At 46.0% G+C, this 19286-nt stretch overlaps 1 protein-coding gene across 6 annotated transcripts in view; it reads right to left on the bottom strand.

The window, feature by feature from the left end:
- Positions 1 to 19286, bottom strand: part of NTRK3 (neurotrophic receptor tyrosine kinase 3) — a 206220-nt gene that overhangs the window by 64981 nt on the left and 121953 nt on the right. Inside the window, exons 13-14 of one of the 6 annotated variants that reach the window (XR_005702949.2) lie at positions 2364 to 3049; positions 323 to 1323 (exon numbers count right to left, since the gene is read on the bottom strand). The exons of 4 other annotated variants lie outside the window; for them this stretch is intronic. Coding sequence is in view for 1 of the 2 variants with exons in the window: in XM_040077027.1 (XP_039932961.1) it covers positions 2931 to 3049 (119 nt within the window). In the remaining variant the exon portion in view is untranslated. Of the gene's footprint in view, positions 1 to 322; positions 3050 to 19286 lie in introns of those variants that run through there. One more of the 6 variants, XM_040077027.1, reaches the window with a different exon arrangement.

Below are 19286 nucleotides of genomic sequence, written 5' to 3'. Positions count from 1 at the left end.
TCTTCCACAGTACCAGCTTGTCCCTGAGAATATAACCATTTTATGCTACAAAAGCCAACAGGTTGTCAACTGAGACCATTAACAGCTAAGCTCTCGTTTCAGGCAAGAAAACATCTTTGTTCCTGATGAGAGTGACAGAAACAAGAGCTACACCTGAGCAATGTTCCCATCACAACCATAAATCCCACCCTCCGCATCCGCCAAAGAAGAAAACAAACCAAACTCCCCACACGTGGACCATCTCATGAAGAAGTAGACTATAGGACATGTCATTCTGAACATTTATTTATTTTGTCTCCAAAGAAGAGGCCTGGTGCAGCTGTTTCGTTAGAAAATAAAGTGTTTATTAAGAAACTAGACATTGAACACCCCTATAGTCTCTGTGAAAAGGGACCGTCCCATTTCCCATTAGCACAGGATGATAGTTATGGCAAGATAAGAATGCTCAGAGATGGAGGAATCTCATTGACAGAAAATGAGGTAATGATTTACAATAATTAAAAATAAAATAAAATTTAAAAAAGAAACATCCTTAGACTTGCTACTTAAAGCCACCAATCGCAAACAGCCACGACTGGCTTTCGTTTTCAGCAGTGAGGAACCAGAGACTTTAATCGGTGTTAAACAAATTGAGACATCGATCACAGTGGGGAGAACTGCTTTTAATTATGTTGTACGGTCCAGAGGATTTCTTCTAAGCAGAGATGGACCTGAGCTGCAAAATTCAACCCTTCCTCTGCTAAGGTGTTTGGATATAGGCTTCTGGTCCAGGCCCACGGATGCATCTCTACGACTGATACACACAGTTGAGAGCAGAGTCCCCTGAACAGTGCTAGGGAGAGGAGACAGTTCAGACGGACAAGACATCCCCAGGTCAGGTGGGCGACTTCCAGGAGATGGGGAAATTCAGTTCAGACAAGCACCCAGTGATTCACACGCCTGGCGAAGTTCCTCCTCCCTCTGTGAATCTGCAGAATTGAGGTGTCAGTGGCACACGGCCGCAGGTCCTCTCTGGCAGTGCCCCTCTGGCATTTCCAGCTCCGATGCGGGCAGGAAACGTTGTTGGGAGATTTGGTCATGGTTTCTGAAGCCATCCAACCCGAGCCAGGTCTCCTCGCGCTAACGCAGATGCCCCCTAAGACACGTCCATTAACTTAAAGCAATCTGCCACCATCTCTCCAGTACTCTTCTATTGCACTTTACCTTTTTATGCAGACAAACCAGGAGAAGAAGCAAGAGAATGGAATACTCCCAGTGATATCCCTATGGGACAGCTGATAATAAAACCTCCTGGCAATCTCCAGGGCGGTTCATGCAGGTCACCTGTAAAGGCAGGATGAAATAGAACATCCATTCTGAGGCTTCTGCCCAGTTCTGGTGGAGAGGGACCATAACTCTTTCCAGTGGCAGTGACCCTTGAGGGCTGGTGATTTAGAGACACCCCTGATGTGATAAGGTCATCTCGGGCCACCAAGAAGGCAAGCAAAGCTGAGTGGCTGGTGAGCAAGCTCCTGGTCCAATATTCCTGTCAAAAGGATCTGGCCACACCTGAAGATTTTGGAATATTTTTTGTCCTCTAGAGAAAATCTGCTCTGCTTATAAGCTATCACTGATATGTGTGAGCAAATCTTTATTTCCCATACACGTGACATCACGAGAGTCCAAGGAAAGCCCCGTAAGTTGCCACAAGGGCAGCTGGCTTTTCTTGAGGACAGGATGAAAGGGTTTACTTTTCCATCTGAGAGGCTTTGGATGAAGTAAGACAAAAGTGGGATAGGAGAGGGAGAGAGAATACAAACATCGGCCAGAACAGGACCGATATTCCTGTTTTTGCCAGAGAAGAAGCAACAGAATACTTTTCTTTTTCCTGTCCTTCAGTCAGCCAGCCTCTAGCTGATGGTTCTGGGTACGCGACTGGGTTACAATCAATCTCTAGTGGGGTGGGAATACAGGGCAGAGCTAAAAGGGGCTGCAAAAGGCCCAGCAATGGGACCTGCGTGTGTCTGATATGCTTTTCCACTTTGCTTACTGCTCTAGTCCTGGCAAAGACACAGACCCTCCTGCGCTATGGATTCTCCATCCATATGGGAAGTCCAGGCAACTCCTCAGATAAAGCTCATCATTTAAGCAGCAGCGAGAGACCAGAGTACAACAACGATATGGTCAGATCCAATGAGCCGCTCTAACACACAGACAGACAGACAAAAGAAGCCTCCTAGAATATGTGCACTTCAAAGATAACCACACTCTCTTCCTGTCAGAGAAGTAAGATACTTTTTTTTTTTTTCTTTCCTTTCCATCCTCATTCCTTCCAACATTATTCTCTGTGCAAGGACTGGGAGCGGGGCTGCCTTTGTTCTTACCAAAAGTCTTCATTCTGCTTTATTTTCTTCCAGGCTCCCCGCCTCAGCTCGCTCTGGGAGACCTCCCATGGCGGGGCCACGTAAGAGGTGATGGCAGCATTCACTGGGTGTTGCGAAGACACAAGCTTACAAGGAAAACTCCAAGCAGGGAGGACATGACTAAAGATGTCAGTTTGGTTGGCTTGGTTGTTTTTTTGTTTGTTTGTTTGTTTGTTTTATATTGTTTTGTTCTGTGTTTTATTTTAAAGCAAAAAGTACAATTATTTACTGTGTTATTAGGATGACTCCTTTCAATTGGGTTTTAATTCTCTTTATTTGCTCTCATTGCTGCTGTTGTGCCTTGCAGGGATATTTAATGAACACAGCGACCATTGGAGGAAAAGAACAACCCTGTTATCTGGTGACAGAAAACCACAGTTTCAGTTGGCTTTAACGTGCGTACAGGCAGGGCTGTAGAGTCCTATTAGGAGGAGACCTCAATCCATACAGACCACGCTTACTGCTTCCCACCATTTTGAGGGCACAGCCTATAAACTTGACATCAGAACAGGGACTTTTAAGGAGTTTTTAAAAGCCATGACGTCCTTTGCTGAAATAAACACTGACATCCTCAACATAAATGCCTTGGTTAAGAGGTTTGGAATGTCCAGGGAGGCTTATTGGATTCAACATAATTTCTCTGAAACCTAAAGGGGGAAAAAAAACAGAAAAAAGAAAAAAGCAAAATAAAGTAAACGAAAAAACAAAAAAGTGCAAAACTAGAAATAAAGAGAGAGATATCGACACACATATGATTATATAAAAAAGAACCAAATGAATAACTAGCAAACGGCTGCCATTAAATTAAAACCAAAATGTCCTCTCCAGGCAGGGCTACCTCACTCTGTCTTTCCACGAAGAACAGGCAATCATTTCATGTGGAGCGTGCAGGCACAAGTGCTCTGAGGACAAGGAGCATGCAAGAGGGCTGGACAGACAACTGGGAACAACTCTCTTCCAGAGGTTCCCACTAAATCCAAATTCCATCCTAGCCCATCATTTCCCCAGGCAGACAGTGGGGAATAGGGATACTCCTTCCTGTGCCTACTTTTCTCTCATGATTTATCTAATCTGGCATAACATTCTTGAAGCCAAGAGTACAATTGCCAGGCTGGGGAGATCTGACTCTCACAACCCCACAGACCTTTCTTCATCCCAGCTGTCCCATCTACACCAAACCCTGCACGCTGGAGGCGTCTTCTCCTCACACAACCCCACCTCTCTAAAAGTGATCTGAAGGTTTAGGATTTGCCAGAAACACTGGCCAGATGAGAAAGAAAAATAAGGGGAGCAGAGATCATAGGCATGCTCCTTGCTTCAGCAAACTTACAGGGCAAACATAATATTTTAAAGGGCTGTATCAAACATCTCTTCAGAATGTACCTGCCTTGGGGTACCCCAGACAGGGAAATTCACTTGTTTGCCATGACCAAGATGTGCATGGCAGGATCTTGAGGACTGCTCTCATTGATACCAAATTCTCACGGGCCTAAAGGGTTTTACAAGAAAATACTGGGATGTCTTGCCTACATAACTGCACTAAGATTTAGAAAATACTCCTGCATCTCATACAGTCACAGGATCCTGAACAATCAGCTAAGTTAACTCAAATCTGGCATCACTAGAGCAGCATGGAGCAGCTTGGAAGCCATAAAGAATTTATCTCAATAGGAAGAGTACTTTCAAACAGGCTAGGAAATTTTCTCACACCAAAACTACATCAGCCAGAATTTTTTTCTTTTCTTATTTCTTCTTTCTATTTTGTCTTTTATATCCATTTAGATTTCTCCACTGCACTATCTTACTCCATCTGCACATCAAACGCCTGTTTCCTTTGATGGACCTGAGGATGCAGACAAAAGCTGTTTGTTTGGTTTGGAACTGCTTAAACTTCTTTGGGGGAAACTATCTGTTATTCTCAGTGGCCCTTAAGGGCTGATCCACATGGGAGAGTAAGCTAGGCTCTGCTCTGGTTCATGTGTCATAAACAAGATTCATAGGCAAATTCCAAGTGTTGAAATATCATTAGTAAACGAAATGAGAGTGAGAAAGAGCCCAGCTCAACTCTCACGGTTTAAAGTGATCAGAGTCACTGGGACACAAATAAACACGGCATCCCTGAACGTCACTATTTATCATGTTTTGTTTTTCATAATATAAATATATTTTATGGTCGCCAAAGGATAGCTGGGAAAGTCTATCCTCAACAATACCAAGTATCTCCAAGGAGAACTCCTGTCTGCTTTATTTTCTTTGCGTTTCTTAGCTCTGCTAAATTAAGGCAATTTCACTTCTGCCGGGCTACATCCAACAGACCTAAAAACCCACCGGGGACACAGAGCCCCAGCAAAGGGACATGTGCAAGATCAGCAAGGATTAAGGCTGGGGACTCCAAGGGCTTTGCTGTGCATCATCCGTGCCATGCTGTGAATCCCAGCTGCAGGGATCTCCAGTGACAGCAGGGTCTCTGCAGAAATGGGGCTGCAGGGGGGATTACCCCACCACTGACACGCAGGGGCCACCGAGGGATGACGAGGAGCGTGGCAGGAGGACAGCCCACGTTTCTGGAGCTGAAGGGCTGAGCACACATTCCGCTGGCTTGGGGGAGCAATGCAGCACCGGTCCTTTTGGCATCCTCTCCTGATTTATTAAAGTCCCCAAAGAATCTGAAAAAAAGCATGCTTCTCTCCTGACTGGTTTTCTCTCTCTTCCTCACTGCTGTTTCCCCTATTGTACTGCTACCTTCAACCCCGTTCTCTTGTATGGAGCAGAAACCAACAAGGCTCTTGCTAGGTTTATGTCTTCGCTGACAGATGTGAGATGGATGATGCTCACGGAAATGTCCAGGGTTAAAATGGGTGAATCTCAACAGGTTCAGAGTTTGGATGCTGCTACGACAAATGCCATCTACCATCACAGTTATTAGATTCTGAAAAACTGGGTTGGAAATATTTTTTAAAAATATGGTGGTTTTGCTTTACTTTTTTTTTTTTTTTTTTTTTTTTTTTTTTTTTTTTTTCCCTTTCTTTCTTTCTTTCTTGTTTAAAAAAAAAAAAAAAAAAAAAAAAGAGAGAGAGAGAGAGAGAGAAATAGGAGTGTTCAACTTCCTAGAAGGAGCTGGGGAAATTTTAAAAACAATAACTTTTGTGAAGTTTCACATTTGTCAGTGCCAGCTGGAAAATGGGAGGAAAAATACTATCTTTGACATTGGTTGTAGATTTGTAGGGAAACTCCAACATGCAAGCCTGAAAATAGTAAGGAGGTAAAAATCCCCACCCTGTAGATTGAAATCAAAAACATCTCCAAAGACTTACAAAATTGGAAAGGGTCTGACATACTAAAGTTTGTGCTTCTCCCAGTTCTAGTGATATCACTTTTTAAATTAAAACATAATACTCTCTCTACTAATATTCATCATATGGTAGTGGAATAAATGTATGGAGAGTGTTGGAGAACAGGGAAGGAGGGATGAGCTCAGATTTGCTGTGCAGCTCTAACAGCTTGAGATGGAGGGAGCAGATGGGACATTTCTCTAAGCAGGCTGGATGGATGTGGCAATGAAAGGACAAGAAAATTGAAGGCAACCAAAGCATGCAATCAGTTTTTGTCCTCAACCCTGGCCATCCACTTAGTCCTCCAGAGCTGTCTTGTGTTTCCCAACACCCGGGCTAGTGGGTTTTGGCCACTCTGCCCCATGCCCATACCAATCCAGCCTATGGACAATGCCCTGCCAGGAACACACTTCCTCCACTGAGAGAGCAAAACTAAGGAGGAAAAACAGATATTTTCACCTTGCCTTCCCTGTGTGCTTTCTGGTAAAATTGCCATTTTTCAGATAGAGCATGCTTCTAAGGCTTTGGAGACCTGAGGCTGCTCCACATCACCTGAGAGGAACAGCAGGGATTGTGACATGGGGAGGCGAGGGAATGACGCAGAAAATGATGCACTACTCGTCACGGCAGCCCTATCTGCCACAGCAGGAGTGGTGCAGACCAGTTTTGAAACACAGGGATGGAAACTACTTCTGAAACAGCAATATAAATTGCTGTGGGAACGGATGAGAAAAGCAACGGGATGCTACATAACGCCTGGCAAAAATGGGTTAAGCAAAAATAGCAAGCTAAGGGTAACAAGCTGGCCAAACATAACTCTGCTATCCACACAGCTCACATTAGGCAACAGATTTGAGCTCTCTTCTGAGTTACAGCCGAATTTATGATAGAAAGGAAAAGCAGTAGGAGACTCCGACAACAGCGTACATTTTATCTTTCTGTATGTGCAGATATGAAGCATGAATAGCATCAAAGAAAGCATGCACACCATCAAGCCTGGCCCACATCCTGACCAAAGGAAATAGCCATCCCTTTAGTCAAAGTCAGCGCTGCTGTGTCTATATCTGAGGGGTAAGCAACACAACAGCCCATGTTTCCTGTCATGGATGGGTTCATCTGCTGGGCTAAGAAACAAAATCCTCCTTTTTTCCTTCTCCTCACAGCATGGAGCAGGGTGAGATGCAAACCAGCCTAAAGTCTCACTTGCCACAACAAAGCAGGTCACAGAGCTCAGCAGAAACACACTGTGAGGCTCTCCCTGATGCTCTCAGCTGCAGATAACCATATCATCTCCTCTACTGTCCAAGGTAAAGTCAAAGAGCCTAGGTATCACCTCATTAACACCAGCCCAACAGTGTTAACCACAATGGAGAACCTCAAGAAAATTCAGTCCACAGACGAATTTCACACTGATACACAGACCTCAGGCAGATCTTCAAGTAAACTACATCTCTTCTGATATTAGAAAGGCTCTGAGAGCTACAGAAATTCTTATAATCCTTCATTTTTGTGTAAACATGGTCCTTATTGCCCTCCATGGCAGCTCACCTTGTATCTGTTCTCATTTTCCATGGTTAAACCTCTGGCATGAGAGTCTTCCACCTTAATCAATGAGATTGGACATCACAGGAAACCTCTTGGGAATGTGCTAGATGGAGCTCTAGCTACAGCTTGTGCCATCTTCTTGTGCTTGTCCACAACCCAAAATCACAGACAGAAGATCGCAGCACTGCGAGTGTTTTGGAGGGCAGGGAAAGGAAGAGGTGGGCTGAGAGCAAGAGAAAAACGGAAGCAAATGGATCCAGAAGATGCTATTTCCACATAAATTTCTCTAATGTGTGGCTAGAGCAGAGAAAGGGGTAGGAGAACTCAATGGAGGCAGGCACTCAACGGAGATACAACTTTTCCTTGAGGAAAGGGGAGCATTCACAGCTTTCCACAGAATGAATTCTTGAAGATTTGTACGATTCACTAAACCTTTGGTCGGAGGAATTCCAGTATCCATTGCGTTTCCACTGTTGCCACCACTAACATAGGCCACGTCCATATTAGCCAGGATCACAAGTTTGTTTTCTCTGGAACTCTTTAATGGATGGAGTTGTTCCAAGATACTAAATGATGTAGCCTGATAGCTCAGGAGGCAGAGCTCCAAGATTCCCCACCAATCCCCCTTAGGAAAAGCCCCAAAGTAGGAAAGCTCTTAACAGGGTGTAAAATGAAAAATAAGAAGGAAAAAAAATTAATCTATTTAAGACCAAGGACGACAGGAAAAAAAAAAAAAAAAAAAAAAAAAAAGGAAAAGCAAAAAAAAGGCTATTTTCAGGTCTGAGATGGCCTGTGAATTTGAGCCAAAGCTACCCTCTTGTCCAGAAGCACAGCTAGTGCTTTTTCTCCAGCCTGCACGGAGGTGCAGCTATTTAAAGCCACTCAGAGGCCCACTGCATGATGGAAAGCAGCCAGATCAGTTGGGCCTCATTGGTTTTGTTTTTGTTAGATTGAAGCCAGAGTATGTGAAATGACTTGTAAGAGGACCAGGGAAGGGGGAAAGGCTGGGCACCCAGCAGTCTCGCCCACGACATGCAGAGCTTAGTCTCTGCCTCATTTAAGTGGTCACAGAGAAGGTCCCTGAGCAAGGAGAATGGCTCTTTTGTCCTCTGAAATACCCACGGCCATGCAAAGACACGTGGCAAAACTCTCAAGGGTTACAGGTCAGCCACGAGAACAAGCTGCAGGCAACTGTTTGCAAAGCTGCTGGTAGCTGACATCGCAGGCATTGTCCAGCTGTTGCCCTGCCTCAGTCCCCCTGTCTGTCTCCCTGCCTCCACAAGTCCCCTCTTCTCACCACCGAGCACTCTCACTGCCTCTGCACTCCACAAAGCCCAAGGGACCTGGCATGAAAGATCCCATCCTAGCAAGCAATACATCATTTTCATCACCCTGGTTTTCAAATATATTCTTATGTCAATTTTTAATTTTTTTTTTTCAAGTCAGCTCCCGGAGTGCTGCCAATTTAAGGGCAGTGCACAGTGCTGCAAGAACTGCTTATTTCCACTTTGCCTGACAGGTATCCCTGTCCCTGTGACACTGCCTCTGTTCTCCAGCTGCTTCAGATAGCAATAGTTACCTTAAGCATTTTTCAGAGGTATTGAAACGACTGACTAATGTGCCCAGAAATTAATATCCACTGGGAAAGAATCTGGTTGGGCTCGTGTTCCTTAATTGCTGATTAATTCCAATTATGGTACAGCTGATCCACCAGCACCACAGATCACCACATCAAAGAGCCAACCAGTAAAGGAAGCCCCTGAGCCAGAACAGCAACAGCTCTCTTTCAAACTTCTTTTCAGCTGGAAAGTGCTTCACAAACATTAATTTATTATGCCTCACTCATTCCCTGGGGAGGAAGGAGCTGTTATATTTATTACACAGGCAGAAAAACGGTGACACAAAGCAGGACCATGTTTCCTCCAAGGTCTCCAAAGGAACCAGTGAGAGTCCTGAACGTCCAATAGGGAAGAGTGCCAGGTCCAAGACTCCCATCCTCTGCAGGAGCTCTGGGCTCTAGAAGGTGACCCCAGAGGGCTGGGACATGACAGCAGACATCAAGAAGAGACACAGACGGTGGACAGGATTGTACACAACTGCTGCAGCCTGCAGCTGGGACCTTCCCAGCCCAGGCACTGCCAGGGATGCTCTCCTGCTCTTCAGAGGACGGGAGGAGCTGATCAAGGCCCAGAATAAATCCTTGCTTGCTCAAGTCTCTTTACTCTGCCATCTGCTCCAGCAACACCTTATGTCATCTAGAAAGGCCAGAGCTGCCCTCCAGGAAGCCCAGGAGCTGTACAAGCCCGAGAGTCTGAAGTGTCAGGAAGAACATCCTGTGGGAAAACACGATTTTTTGGAGTTTACAAACCGAGGATGGAAACTGAGGAGCGCAGGAGATCTCAGCAGGCAAGGAGGCACTGAGCACTACAGAGGAGCTGTAAATGAGAACAGGAAGAGCTGAGGGCTAAAACACAGTGAGAACAGCAGGGATTTTCGAAGAACAAGGTTTTGTTGATTTTTTTTTAGGCTGTTTGGATGATGCATTGTCCGGAATTATTGTTCTTCATCTGTGTCTCTCCAGTGCTCCTACTCTGCTGATTGCTTTGGAAACAAAGCTACCACCACAGCTCTTCAGCTCTTGATAGTTGCCCCAGTAGATGGTTCTCAAAATAAGTTGTCTTCTGCACCAAAATATGTCAAAGGGTGTTTTTACACTTCCCAAGGGAGAGCTCCCAGCTCCATATTTTTTTTCGAGACCATGTCTTGGTATCTTTCAGTATTTCACAAGCTCTAAAACACACACCCCAGGGCACAGGAAAGGCTGTGCTCTCCCAGGGGAAGACAGAAAAACATGGGTTTGTGCTGATACTGTGGAGTTCCTGTGGGACTATTTGGATAGTGCCAACCAAACGAGTGGCAGGTATTTGTGGCAGACTTCATTCTGCAGGAGAAGTGGATTTGCTCCCACCAAACAAAAATGAAACATGGTAGTTTTTTGCTGGAGAATGCATGAAATGCCTGGAAAGCTCCTTGCAACCAGCAAAGCACCAATGAGGTGAGTGAGGAGCCCTGTGGGGGGCTGCTGCTGTGCGAGGAATCCCTCACTCCACCGCAGTGCAGAGGGCGAGCTTTGCAGACTGGGGAAGGTCTGGCAGAACACAGCAGGGCAGCATCTCAAGATCTAAGCCCAAAATGTGTGTCTGCTGTTGATTAGGGGTCATCATTCAAAGGAGGGAGGAAGGACCAGGAGTCCTTTCTGACAAGATTTTTCTAGCAAATGGTCTAGCTGTGAATTTTTGTTCAAGCAATCAGCTCTGAGCTTAGCAAACTACACGTCTGCCAGACCCTTCTCTGCCCCAGTTTCACTCTGGGTCTGCAAATAAGTCTCCCTCTCTCCTCCCTCTCACATCAATTCACTTAAATGCACAAGGCATTTAATACACTTGAGCCCAATCTTATTTCACACCACATCACTCTGTGTAAGCCTTTGTGTGTCTGCCCCACTCGAGCCATTGGCATGTGCTGATCAAACATCAGCAGAGATGAGGGGCAGTAGAGGGGCTGAGCCCACAGGCCTCCAGATGGGGAGGCACAGCAACATGGAAACTCCTGGGAACACAGCTATCAAAAACCTGTTTTCCCTTCACTGGAGGCTTTTATGCTCGAGAAAGAGGAAAACAGCTTTGCCTAAAAAACAAGGAAAATAACTCTTTCCTCTTCTCCATCATCTACCAACAAAAGTCCTGCTTTCCACCACAGCTAGGACATCTCTCCCTCTATTTTAGCTCTTCCTTGAAGCAAGAACTCCCCATACCACGGCTAAAATATGCAAGAGCATACACTTCTAATGGCACCTCCATATTTGCACATGCAACTAAATGTGAGAGATCACAGTCCACCGCCCAGAATTCAACCTTACTGTCAAAACCAGCCTGTGCACAGAAGAAACCAAGCTGAGTGATGCCAAAAGTGCCAGCAGAAAGCAGGGAGGGTGTGCACACAAACCTGCTGCTCATGGGACACGTGGGATGCCGGGGGGGGAAGCGTGAGAGGGAGGCAGAGAGCGATGCCACAGCACGGAGCACGTGGCAGGGAGCAGAGGAGTGCAGGACAGGGGCTGAGAGCTCCAGCTCACACGTGTGGGGCTGAGAGCGCAACGCTGCTGAACATTTACTCTCACATTACGGATTTAATGGCTTTTAACAGGAGACTTTGTAAGCGATCAGGAATTGGAACAAAAGGAGCTGGGGGAATAATTATCCTAACCAGGGGAGCTAAAGAACATGGCAAAATCTGAGCTGAGCAATCATGCTAATTAAAGGCACCCAGAAGAATCAGGATAGAAATGCCAAATGGTTTTCACTCTGCTGCCCTAATACTCTAACAACCTCGGCACTTTGACTCCCACCAGCTGTGGGAAGGACGGCTCTGGGTGAGTTGGTTTGTAGCAATAAATGACAGAGATAAACAAGTGACACGGGGGGGTCTGCAGCGGGGCCTGAAGCGATGCTTGGCCCGCCAAGCTGAACAGTGGCTGCTTTGCACCAGCAGTCTGGGAGAGGACCAAATGCTCCCACAGCCTCCAGCTGAGCAGGAAAGATCCCAACATCATTCCCAGCACGCAGAACAGCTGCTGGCAACTACCAGCATGAGGCTGAGCACAGCCACAAGCGTGGTCCTTCCAGGCTCAGCCCCGCTGCGTGACTGCCTCTGCAGGGAGCCGTGTCACACAGCTCAGCACACTGGTCTGTCCTGGGATGTGATCCCAGTGCCACACTAGAGCTCTGGCAGCATTGAATATGCTGCTCCCTCATTTGCATAGCTTCAGTCATCACAAGGTTGGGTAGGCTCAGATTTGGCTATCAAAGGTAAGGACATCTTCTGTGCAAGAGGCATCATGCTTAAAATTCCAGTTGGGGTTCTTGCCATGCCAACATCAGAAAAGCAACATGGGCACATTTTCACCCAGAAATATGGAGACTTGACAAACATCCATGTTGTTGAGAAAAAAAAAATTAACACTATTGCTCCAGCAGACTATAAGCTTTACAGACCAAAATAAATCTCCCATTTACTCAGCTAGTGGAAAACCCAATCAGACTCCTCAAGGAGCTGCTGAGCCTTGGCCTGATGGGGATTTCAGGGGAGTATCTTCTTCAAGTATACCTGAAGTAAAACATGCTAATCTGGATGTGTGCAGAGACACAATTTAACAGAACAAGACACAGAGTGGTGAAATTTCTGAGTACAGAAAAGTCTCTCTCTGCCCTTCCCAACCTCCAGGAGAAGGTTCTCCTCAGATAACTGCTTGGGTGAGATGTGTCTCTTCTCCCCAGCAGTGCAGACCTGTGTTTTGTTGCAGTCACCTGCATCGACACAGAGTGAGAGCTGTGCTGGGGAGGTGGAGAGGCAGAAAAACCAATGCTAAAAATTGCCATCAAGTAACAGCTTTCTAGTTAAAAATAGTAGTTTTTTTGTTAATCAACAGGTCCATTAGCACGGAGCAAATACCTCAGTAATGGACACCCACAGGATCACAGGCTGAACTATTTGTGTGCAGCATCTTTTGATTGATTCACCATAAAGATCATCAAGTAAATGAGAGAGGATGTAATACTTCTGCAGGAAACATTCCACAGCGGATACATTGATTGCAACACTCAGCCAGCTGCCGTGTGCCAGCCTCTTCTTAAAAAGACATCATATCTGATTCTCTGATTAAATATTTTGAAATGGAAAAAAAAAAAAAAAAAATCAGGCCTAGATTTGTGCTTCCTTCATGGAACCGGGTATTCTTGCAAAGAGGATCACATGAGTGACCAATGTCCAGTCTCCTCCCTCTCTTCCTGTCCTCAAGATTTACAATTCTATTCCCTTGGTCCTTGCCCAGCCAGAGACCACTGCCACTCCACTGCCTGGCCTCTTCCCACTAAATCCTTGGATGGAGACAAGAGAGTCTGTTTGGTGGCACACCTGGAGACCTGTTAATTTATTCATTCAACCCCAACGTATGTTTTTGCCCGCCAGTGCCTCTCTGACTCCTCTCTCACCACAACAGATGCATTTTCAATCAAAAGCCCACTGAAAGCCCAACAGGACAAGAAAAGACAGGGCTGAGAATGAGGAATACCCTGAGACAAATACAGAGTCAGAGAGTCCAGGACTCATGAGGAAATTAACATTGAAGCCATCAGCTGAATAATTTGCCCCAGCAGCAATCCCAGCCAGCAGGGATGGCCCTGGAGCCAGAGCTGAGAGCTTGTGCACTCTGCAGCTTGCAAAAGCAGGTTCTTTTTCCACAGACCAAATCCCAGGCTGACACCTCCTTTATGAGCTGCTGAAAAACACCATTTTCTGGACGAGCTCTGCAAAAACACAGTGACACTTCCAGTTTATGAGCAAGCCCTGCCACCGCTCACCGAGCCACAGCCTTGGAGCTGTCAAAGCCGTGCTGAATGAGAGCATCGGGGCCAGGAGGCTGCTGGCAGCTCTGCTGAAGGGACGTGCTTATTTCACATGCAAATGAGCCACAGAAATTTAGACCAGACCTTCCTTCTCCCCTTTGAGCTACTCGTAAATTACAGAGGCGGAAGGCAGGTGAAGGGTCTTTGAGGCAGGTGAAACGCAGTGGTACAAAGGACCAAGCATCTAACTGGAGACCAAAGGAGAAAGCTGAACACTCACCCAGGGCCCACAGGGAGACACAGCTAACCCTCCCCTCCTGAGATCAGCTCCACCAAGAGAGCATCCAGCCTGTTGGATTAATGAATTCTTGAGGCTAACCAGTGGTGCCAGCACCTACAAATGAGAGACCTTCTCTGCTGCAGCTTCCATCCCTTCTCCCCTTCAGCACCATCAGGAAAATAAATAAATGAAACTAGCCTGCAGGTCCCATCCAAGCTGAACTACACGGGACGTTACAGCCAGGCAACAAGGTAAGTGCTGCAGGTATCAGCTTGGCTGTGGATTCTGGGCTCCTGCCTCCTCGTCCCTTCTTTTCAGAGAAAATAAAATTGAGTTTGCATCGACTACTGAGAAAATGAGACAGCATTATACAGGACACGACCCTCTGCAATCAAATTAGGTCATTGCAACACCATAGCCAGCATGGAGTATGTAGCCCTGACAGGGTATAGGATCAAGGAGAATGATTTTATGCAGTAAACATTAAAAGACAAAATGAAAATTAATCATATCAAGACAACCATCAGAACTAGAGTAAGAAATAAGTTTGGAGTGGCACGACAAGCAGCCCTCCTGTCTCAGGGCTTCTCTCCCAAGTCTTTCCTGTGTCCCTGCTCAAACTGGCCGGACGTTTCTCAGAGCTGCTCGTTACATACATGGCAGAAGTAGGGAAATAGTTTTGCCACTTGCCACACAGCTTCCTTCTACCCAGAAGCTCTGACAGTTTTCAAAAGAGTAAAGCCACTGTTCATAGCGTTTCCATCTGTGGCCCAAGAACAACACACCCAAGGGTGCTGATTTCAGGGACGCTCTGATCTGTGTAGAGACAGGACCAGGTACAACAGCAGTGCTGTTCCTCACTGTACGAGGACTGTGGGGATGTAGATGTGGAGCCTGGGCTCTTTGCAGCCTGGGAGGTGAGTTCTGCCAACCCAGGCTGGTCAAAACCCATTTCAGCCAAACTCCCTTCATACCTGTTTCACCACATCAGGCAGAGGAATATGCATCCAGTATATTCATCCTCTTACAAACCTTTCTAAACTCTTGATTTACACAGCAGTCCGTAGCAGTGGTTTCCCAAGTGCATAATGAGTACATTAACTTTGGCTAAGCCAATTCTCCAGAGATGGAGGGATGGAAAAAAATAATCGAAACAAACTCTGAAAGAGATTTTGATTAAGCAGCTGATGATCAATAGAAGTTATCTGCGGGGCACAGAGTGTTAATGAGCTACCATTCCTGTACGAAAGAAACACCTGAGCCCACGGTCCCTGCTCCACACAGCCCACAGAGGTCAGCAAGACCTGCTCCTCCTGGACTGACAAGGTGAGAACATGGGCTATGGAGTCCACAGGTCTCACCTGCCCTCATTCCTGTTAAAAGGGTGATGGTGGAAGAGGGATGAGAAATAACCCTAAAGCAGGACATGGCTAGAAAGAGAGGAATGAAAAAGGTTAACAGCCTGACTCAGACTTGAGGTGTTATGTTTGGGGGAAAAAAAATAAATTGAAAAGGCACTCATAACCTTCTCAGACAGCTCCATTTATTTAAAGAGGCCTTAGAGCTCTGCAGCTGTAACACCAACACCTCTACAGCAGGGAGCAAGAAGGACCAGCCAGTGGGGCTACCAGGTCCCTGCCATCAGTGATGCAAGGCACAAAGTGACTCACACCACATCCGGTGATTGCTGTCCCTTTATCCTTTCCCCCACAACAATGTCTTTGCAAAAAAGTGCTAAATCTCCGTAGTTCTTAATATCTTAAATTCATCCCCGAAGATTCTAAGGCATTAAAGAGTGGACTTTATAGAGAATTTCTCATAATAACGTAGCCACCTGTTTAACAGCACACAGCAGCAAGGCTGCACAAGAGTTTCAGAGGGCAAGAGGAAAGGAGAGCTTCATATTAAAGCCACAGAAAAGAGACAAGGCTCAGATCAGCAGACATATAAAATATCACTACCTCCGCCTGAATTTAGCTATTTCACTGTAACTAATCATTCTGCTCTTCCAGAAATGTCTGGAGAACTGTTAGTGACCACAGGGAGCTGCTAGGATCTTTGCATTACATTTCCTCCGAAAGTTGCCTCCTCTGACAGCCCAGCCCAGCCTGCCTACAAAAGGGATTTGTTTTCCCAAAACCCACTTAGCCTTCCTGTCCTTAGAGGGCTAGGGAAAGCTGAGAAAAAAATCAGCAGACAGGATACTCGTTCTGAAGTGTCCCACAGGGAACAGAGGGGATGAACAGCACATTAGGATTTCTCCCCCAATTTCTCAAATTCTCACGGAACTGGGGTTTGCAATCGCCCTCTGCAGAGCCCGTGTCAAGACAGATCATTAATACTACTCGACACGGAGGATCTCTTGTATTAAAAAAGCACAGCAATTACTTAGTTCAAATCGCTGTATTATTCATAAGATCTGTATCTATCATGGATATGGTATTTACACTGCTATGGGGAAATGTAATAAATAAGGCAGTAAGCATTTCCTTCTTCCTGGTCAAGATGAAAGTCTGCATCTTAGAGAGCAGTGCTTTCCTTGGGCAGCCAGGCTCATGTCCCAGCCTCCCTGCCTAATTCCTGCAGCCAAGAACTAAAGCCAAGTTGAAAAATGACTGCTTTTCCTCTGAGCCCAGCACACGGGTTCCAACACGCTCCGTGAAGCTGGCCAGGAGGCAATGCCTACGTGGAGGGAGACCTGCAAGGAGAGGTTTCTTCAGAAGTAGTCAAGAGAGAAAAGCAGAACACATTAAGACTAGCATGGCCCCCATAAAGGTGGAAAGGGAGAATTTGACCTAAGCTATCTGGAAAAGAACAGGAAAAGTTCAAAACTGCCATTTTCTGGGATCATAACATGCAGCGGACAGCTCCAAGGATGTGTTTATCCATCTAACCCTCTGACTCCAAAAGACTGGCTGTGAAAGGACTTCAGGTGGGGACTCATAAACATGCAACACGGTCCGGTGGGCTGAACATGGGCCAGGCTGCTAGCTGTCAGCAACCTGGTGTGACCTTGAGCAAACTGATGTCTTTCCAGCTGCCTCTCCTCAGCCATAAAGTGGAGATGAAGATGCTCAGCAGCTCCTTGATGGGCTGGAAGGAGGAATGCCTCTTTCCAGGAAACAGCAGAGAGATGACATGTCAGGTTACTTCTCCTCATTAAGAAGGGGATAAAATATAAAATATACCCCATCCCTCAAACTCTCAGCTGCCTGCTGTGCTCTCGGTAATGTTCCCCTGACATTTGGGTTCTGCTGAGATCTGGCACGAGAGCAGAACAGTCCCACCCCACCCCATCTCTGGGATTTGCCCAGAATTTATTTTTAGCAGCCTCAGTGTGAACATTTGTGGTGGAATTGGTATGAATTCATGCTGATGCCTGACTCTGAGCTCGTCTCACCCTGGCTGTGCCAATAGCCGGGACTGTCAAGAGAACAGACGGCACAATCTCCCCCAGCCTTCACCAGGAGTCTCACAAGAGGCAGACACAAAGACTCCCACCTCATTCCACATGTAGGAAGGAATCTTTGGGCAGCCACCTCAGATGGAGCCATTTCTGCTGTCCAGGGTAACTAACTTGTTCTAGAGCATAAGATGAGTTAAATAGGGTCCTAAGCTGGGCTTAAAATGATCTTTCAAAACCATGCAGCCCCAGCTAAATTCTTTACTTCTCCGGTTCTGGAATGTGAGCAATGAGATAGAGAAGAAAGCTGTGGCCCTTGTGAGAGAAGACTTGGAAGATTGGGCTGTAACTTTCTTGCATGCCAAACACAAGATCCTTGCTCGTGCATACCCCTGACGGCCACCGCCTCCCTTGCTCAATACTCCCCATCAGTTGCAGCACAGAGACGTAAAATGACTGATACTTTTAATACAAGGGGCCTGTCATTTATTTATTAGCTGGCGACAGGCCCTGCAGTCCAGGATGGATGCATTATAAATCAACTGCATTTCTAACCATTAAAAATTCATCCAATTCATAATGTAGGATGCCTATAATTTCCTTATTAGTGTTGAGTGTGAAGGATTTTTCTTTCTCCTCCCTTGGCTCTTTGCTTTCCCAAGATCTTGCTCATCTGAGGATTAGCTTGGCTTAATCCTGCAAGAGGGAGGTGGAGGGGTGAGAAGGGCTGGGAGAAGGGAGACAAGGATTGAAGAAATTTTGTTCCAGTGTTTTCTTCTAATTGTAATTTGCCATATATACTTAGGAGACTTAGCTGACTCGTCACACTTATGGGAGCGAGACAAAATGCTTGTCCTGAATTTAAGAGATGTTTATAGGGGAAACAAAAGGTCCTTTTTATCTCACAAAGGGGAAAAAAGGAGTATGGTGGTTGGACGGGGAAGGATGATGTAAAACCTGTTAAAAGCACAAGATAAGAACAGGTGCCCATACATTACAAACCAGTGCATTTGAAATAGATCAAACATATATATGAGATTTATATATAAAAATAAGTAGGTATAGTAACCCTCAGACTCGGTGCTCTGATTCGGTGAGGAAAAATAGGTTAGTAGGGCTGAAAGAAAGGTGTGACATTTTTACAGACCCACAACAGTGACAAAAAACTTCAGGTGCTGCTGCAGCATCAACAAAGGAGCTTGGAACGAGCACCAGAAAAAGCTGAGTCTACATAAAACTGTAAATCATCACTTAATTTGAGTACTGCATCCCATGTTGACCATGCTTGGCTGCAGACAGCAGGACAGTCTGATCCTTGGTGTGGTACACACAGAAATGTTCATGCTTTCACCAGGTCTCAGTTTGCTCCCACCTCTTAAAAAGATGTATACAGGGAGGGGCAGGGAGAGAGGGCTTGAGAGATTCAAGCAAGGCTCAGCACTGGGTAATGTGCAGTGTGTTTAGGAATGAGTGTGCAGGAATCTAAAAATGGATTATGCAATAAACCCTGCCTTAATGGGAGACAAGCCCAGGCATTGAGAGCAATCCTCACACGCTGTGACTCCAATGTACTTTTCACCTCGAGACGCTCGAATACAAATCTTACATCAGCTGCACATGGAAATGGGTTTGCTGAGTTCTCCAATGGGTATGTTCAGCAAATCACGTCTTATTCAACAAGGGCAGTGCTTTGCTCTCAACCACAGTGAAAAACAGCGGCTTCAGGTCAGGGCTTTGGGAGCGCACCAGCAGAAGCAGCATTTCCATGAGCAGCAGCATCTTCCTTCATTCCACTGACCCGCTCCCTGTCTGCACCCACCAACAGGAGCAAGACAGACAGCAGAATGTTGAGGTGGACTGGAAGTGTCCAGCAATCAAAAATGACAATTTTTGCATTTTGTTATGTGAAGCAATCGTGCT

The sequence above is a fragment of the Hirundo rustica genome, chromosome 13 (assembly GCF_015227805.2).
Source record: "Hirundo rustica isolate bHirRus1 chromosome 13, bHirRus1.pri.v3, whole genome shotgun sequence".
Taxonomy (NCBI): Eukaryota; Metazoa; Chordata; class Aves; order Passeriformes; family Hirundinidae; genus Hirundo; species Hirundo rustica.
This window is presented reverse-complemented; position numbering and strand designations above follow the sequence as displayed.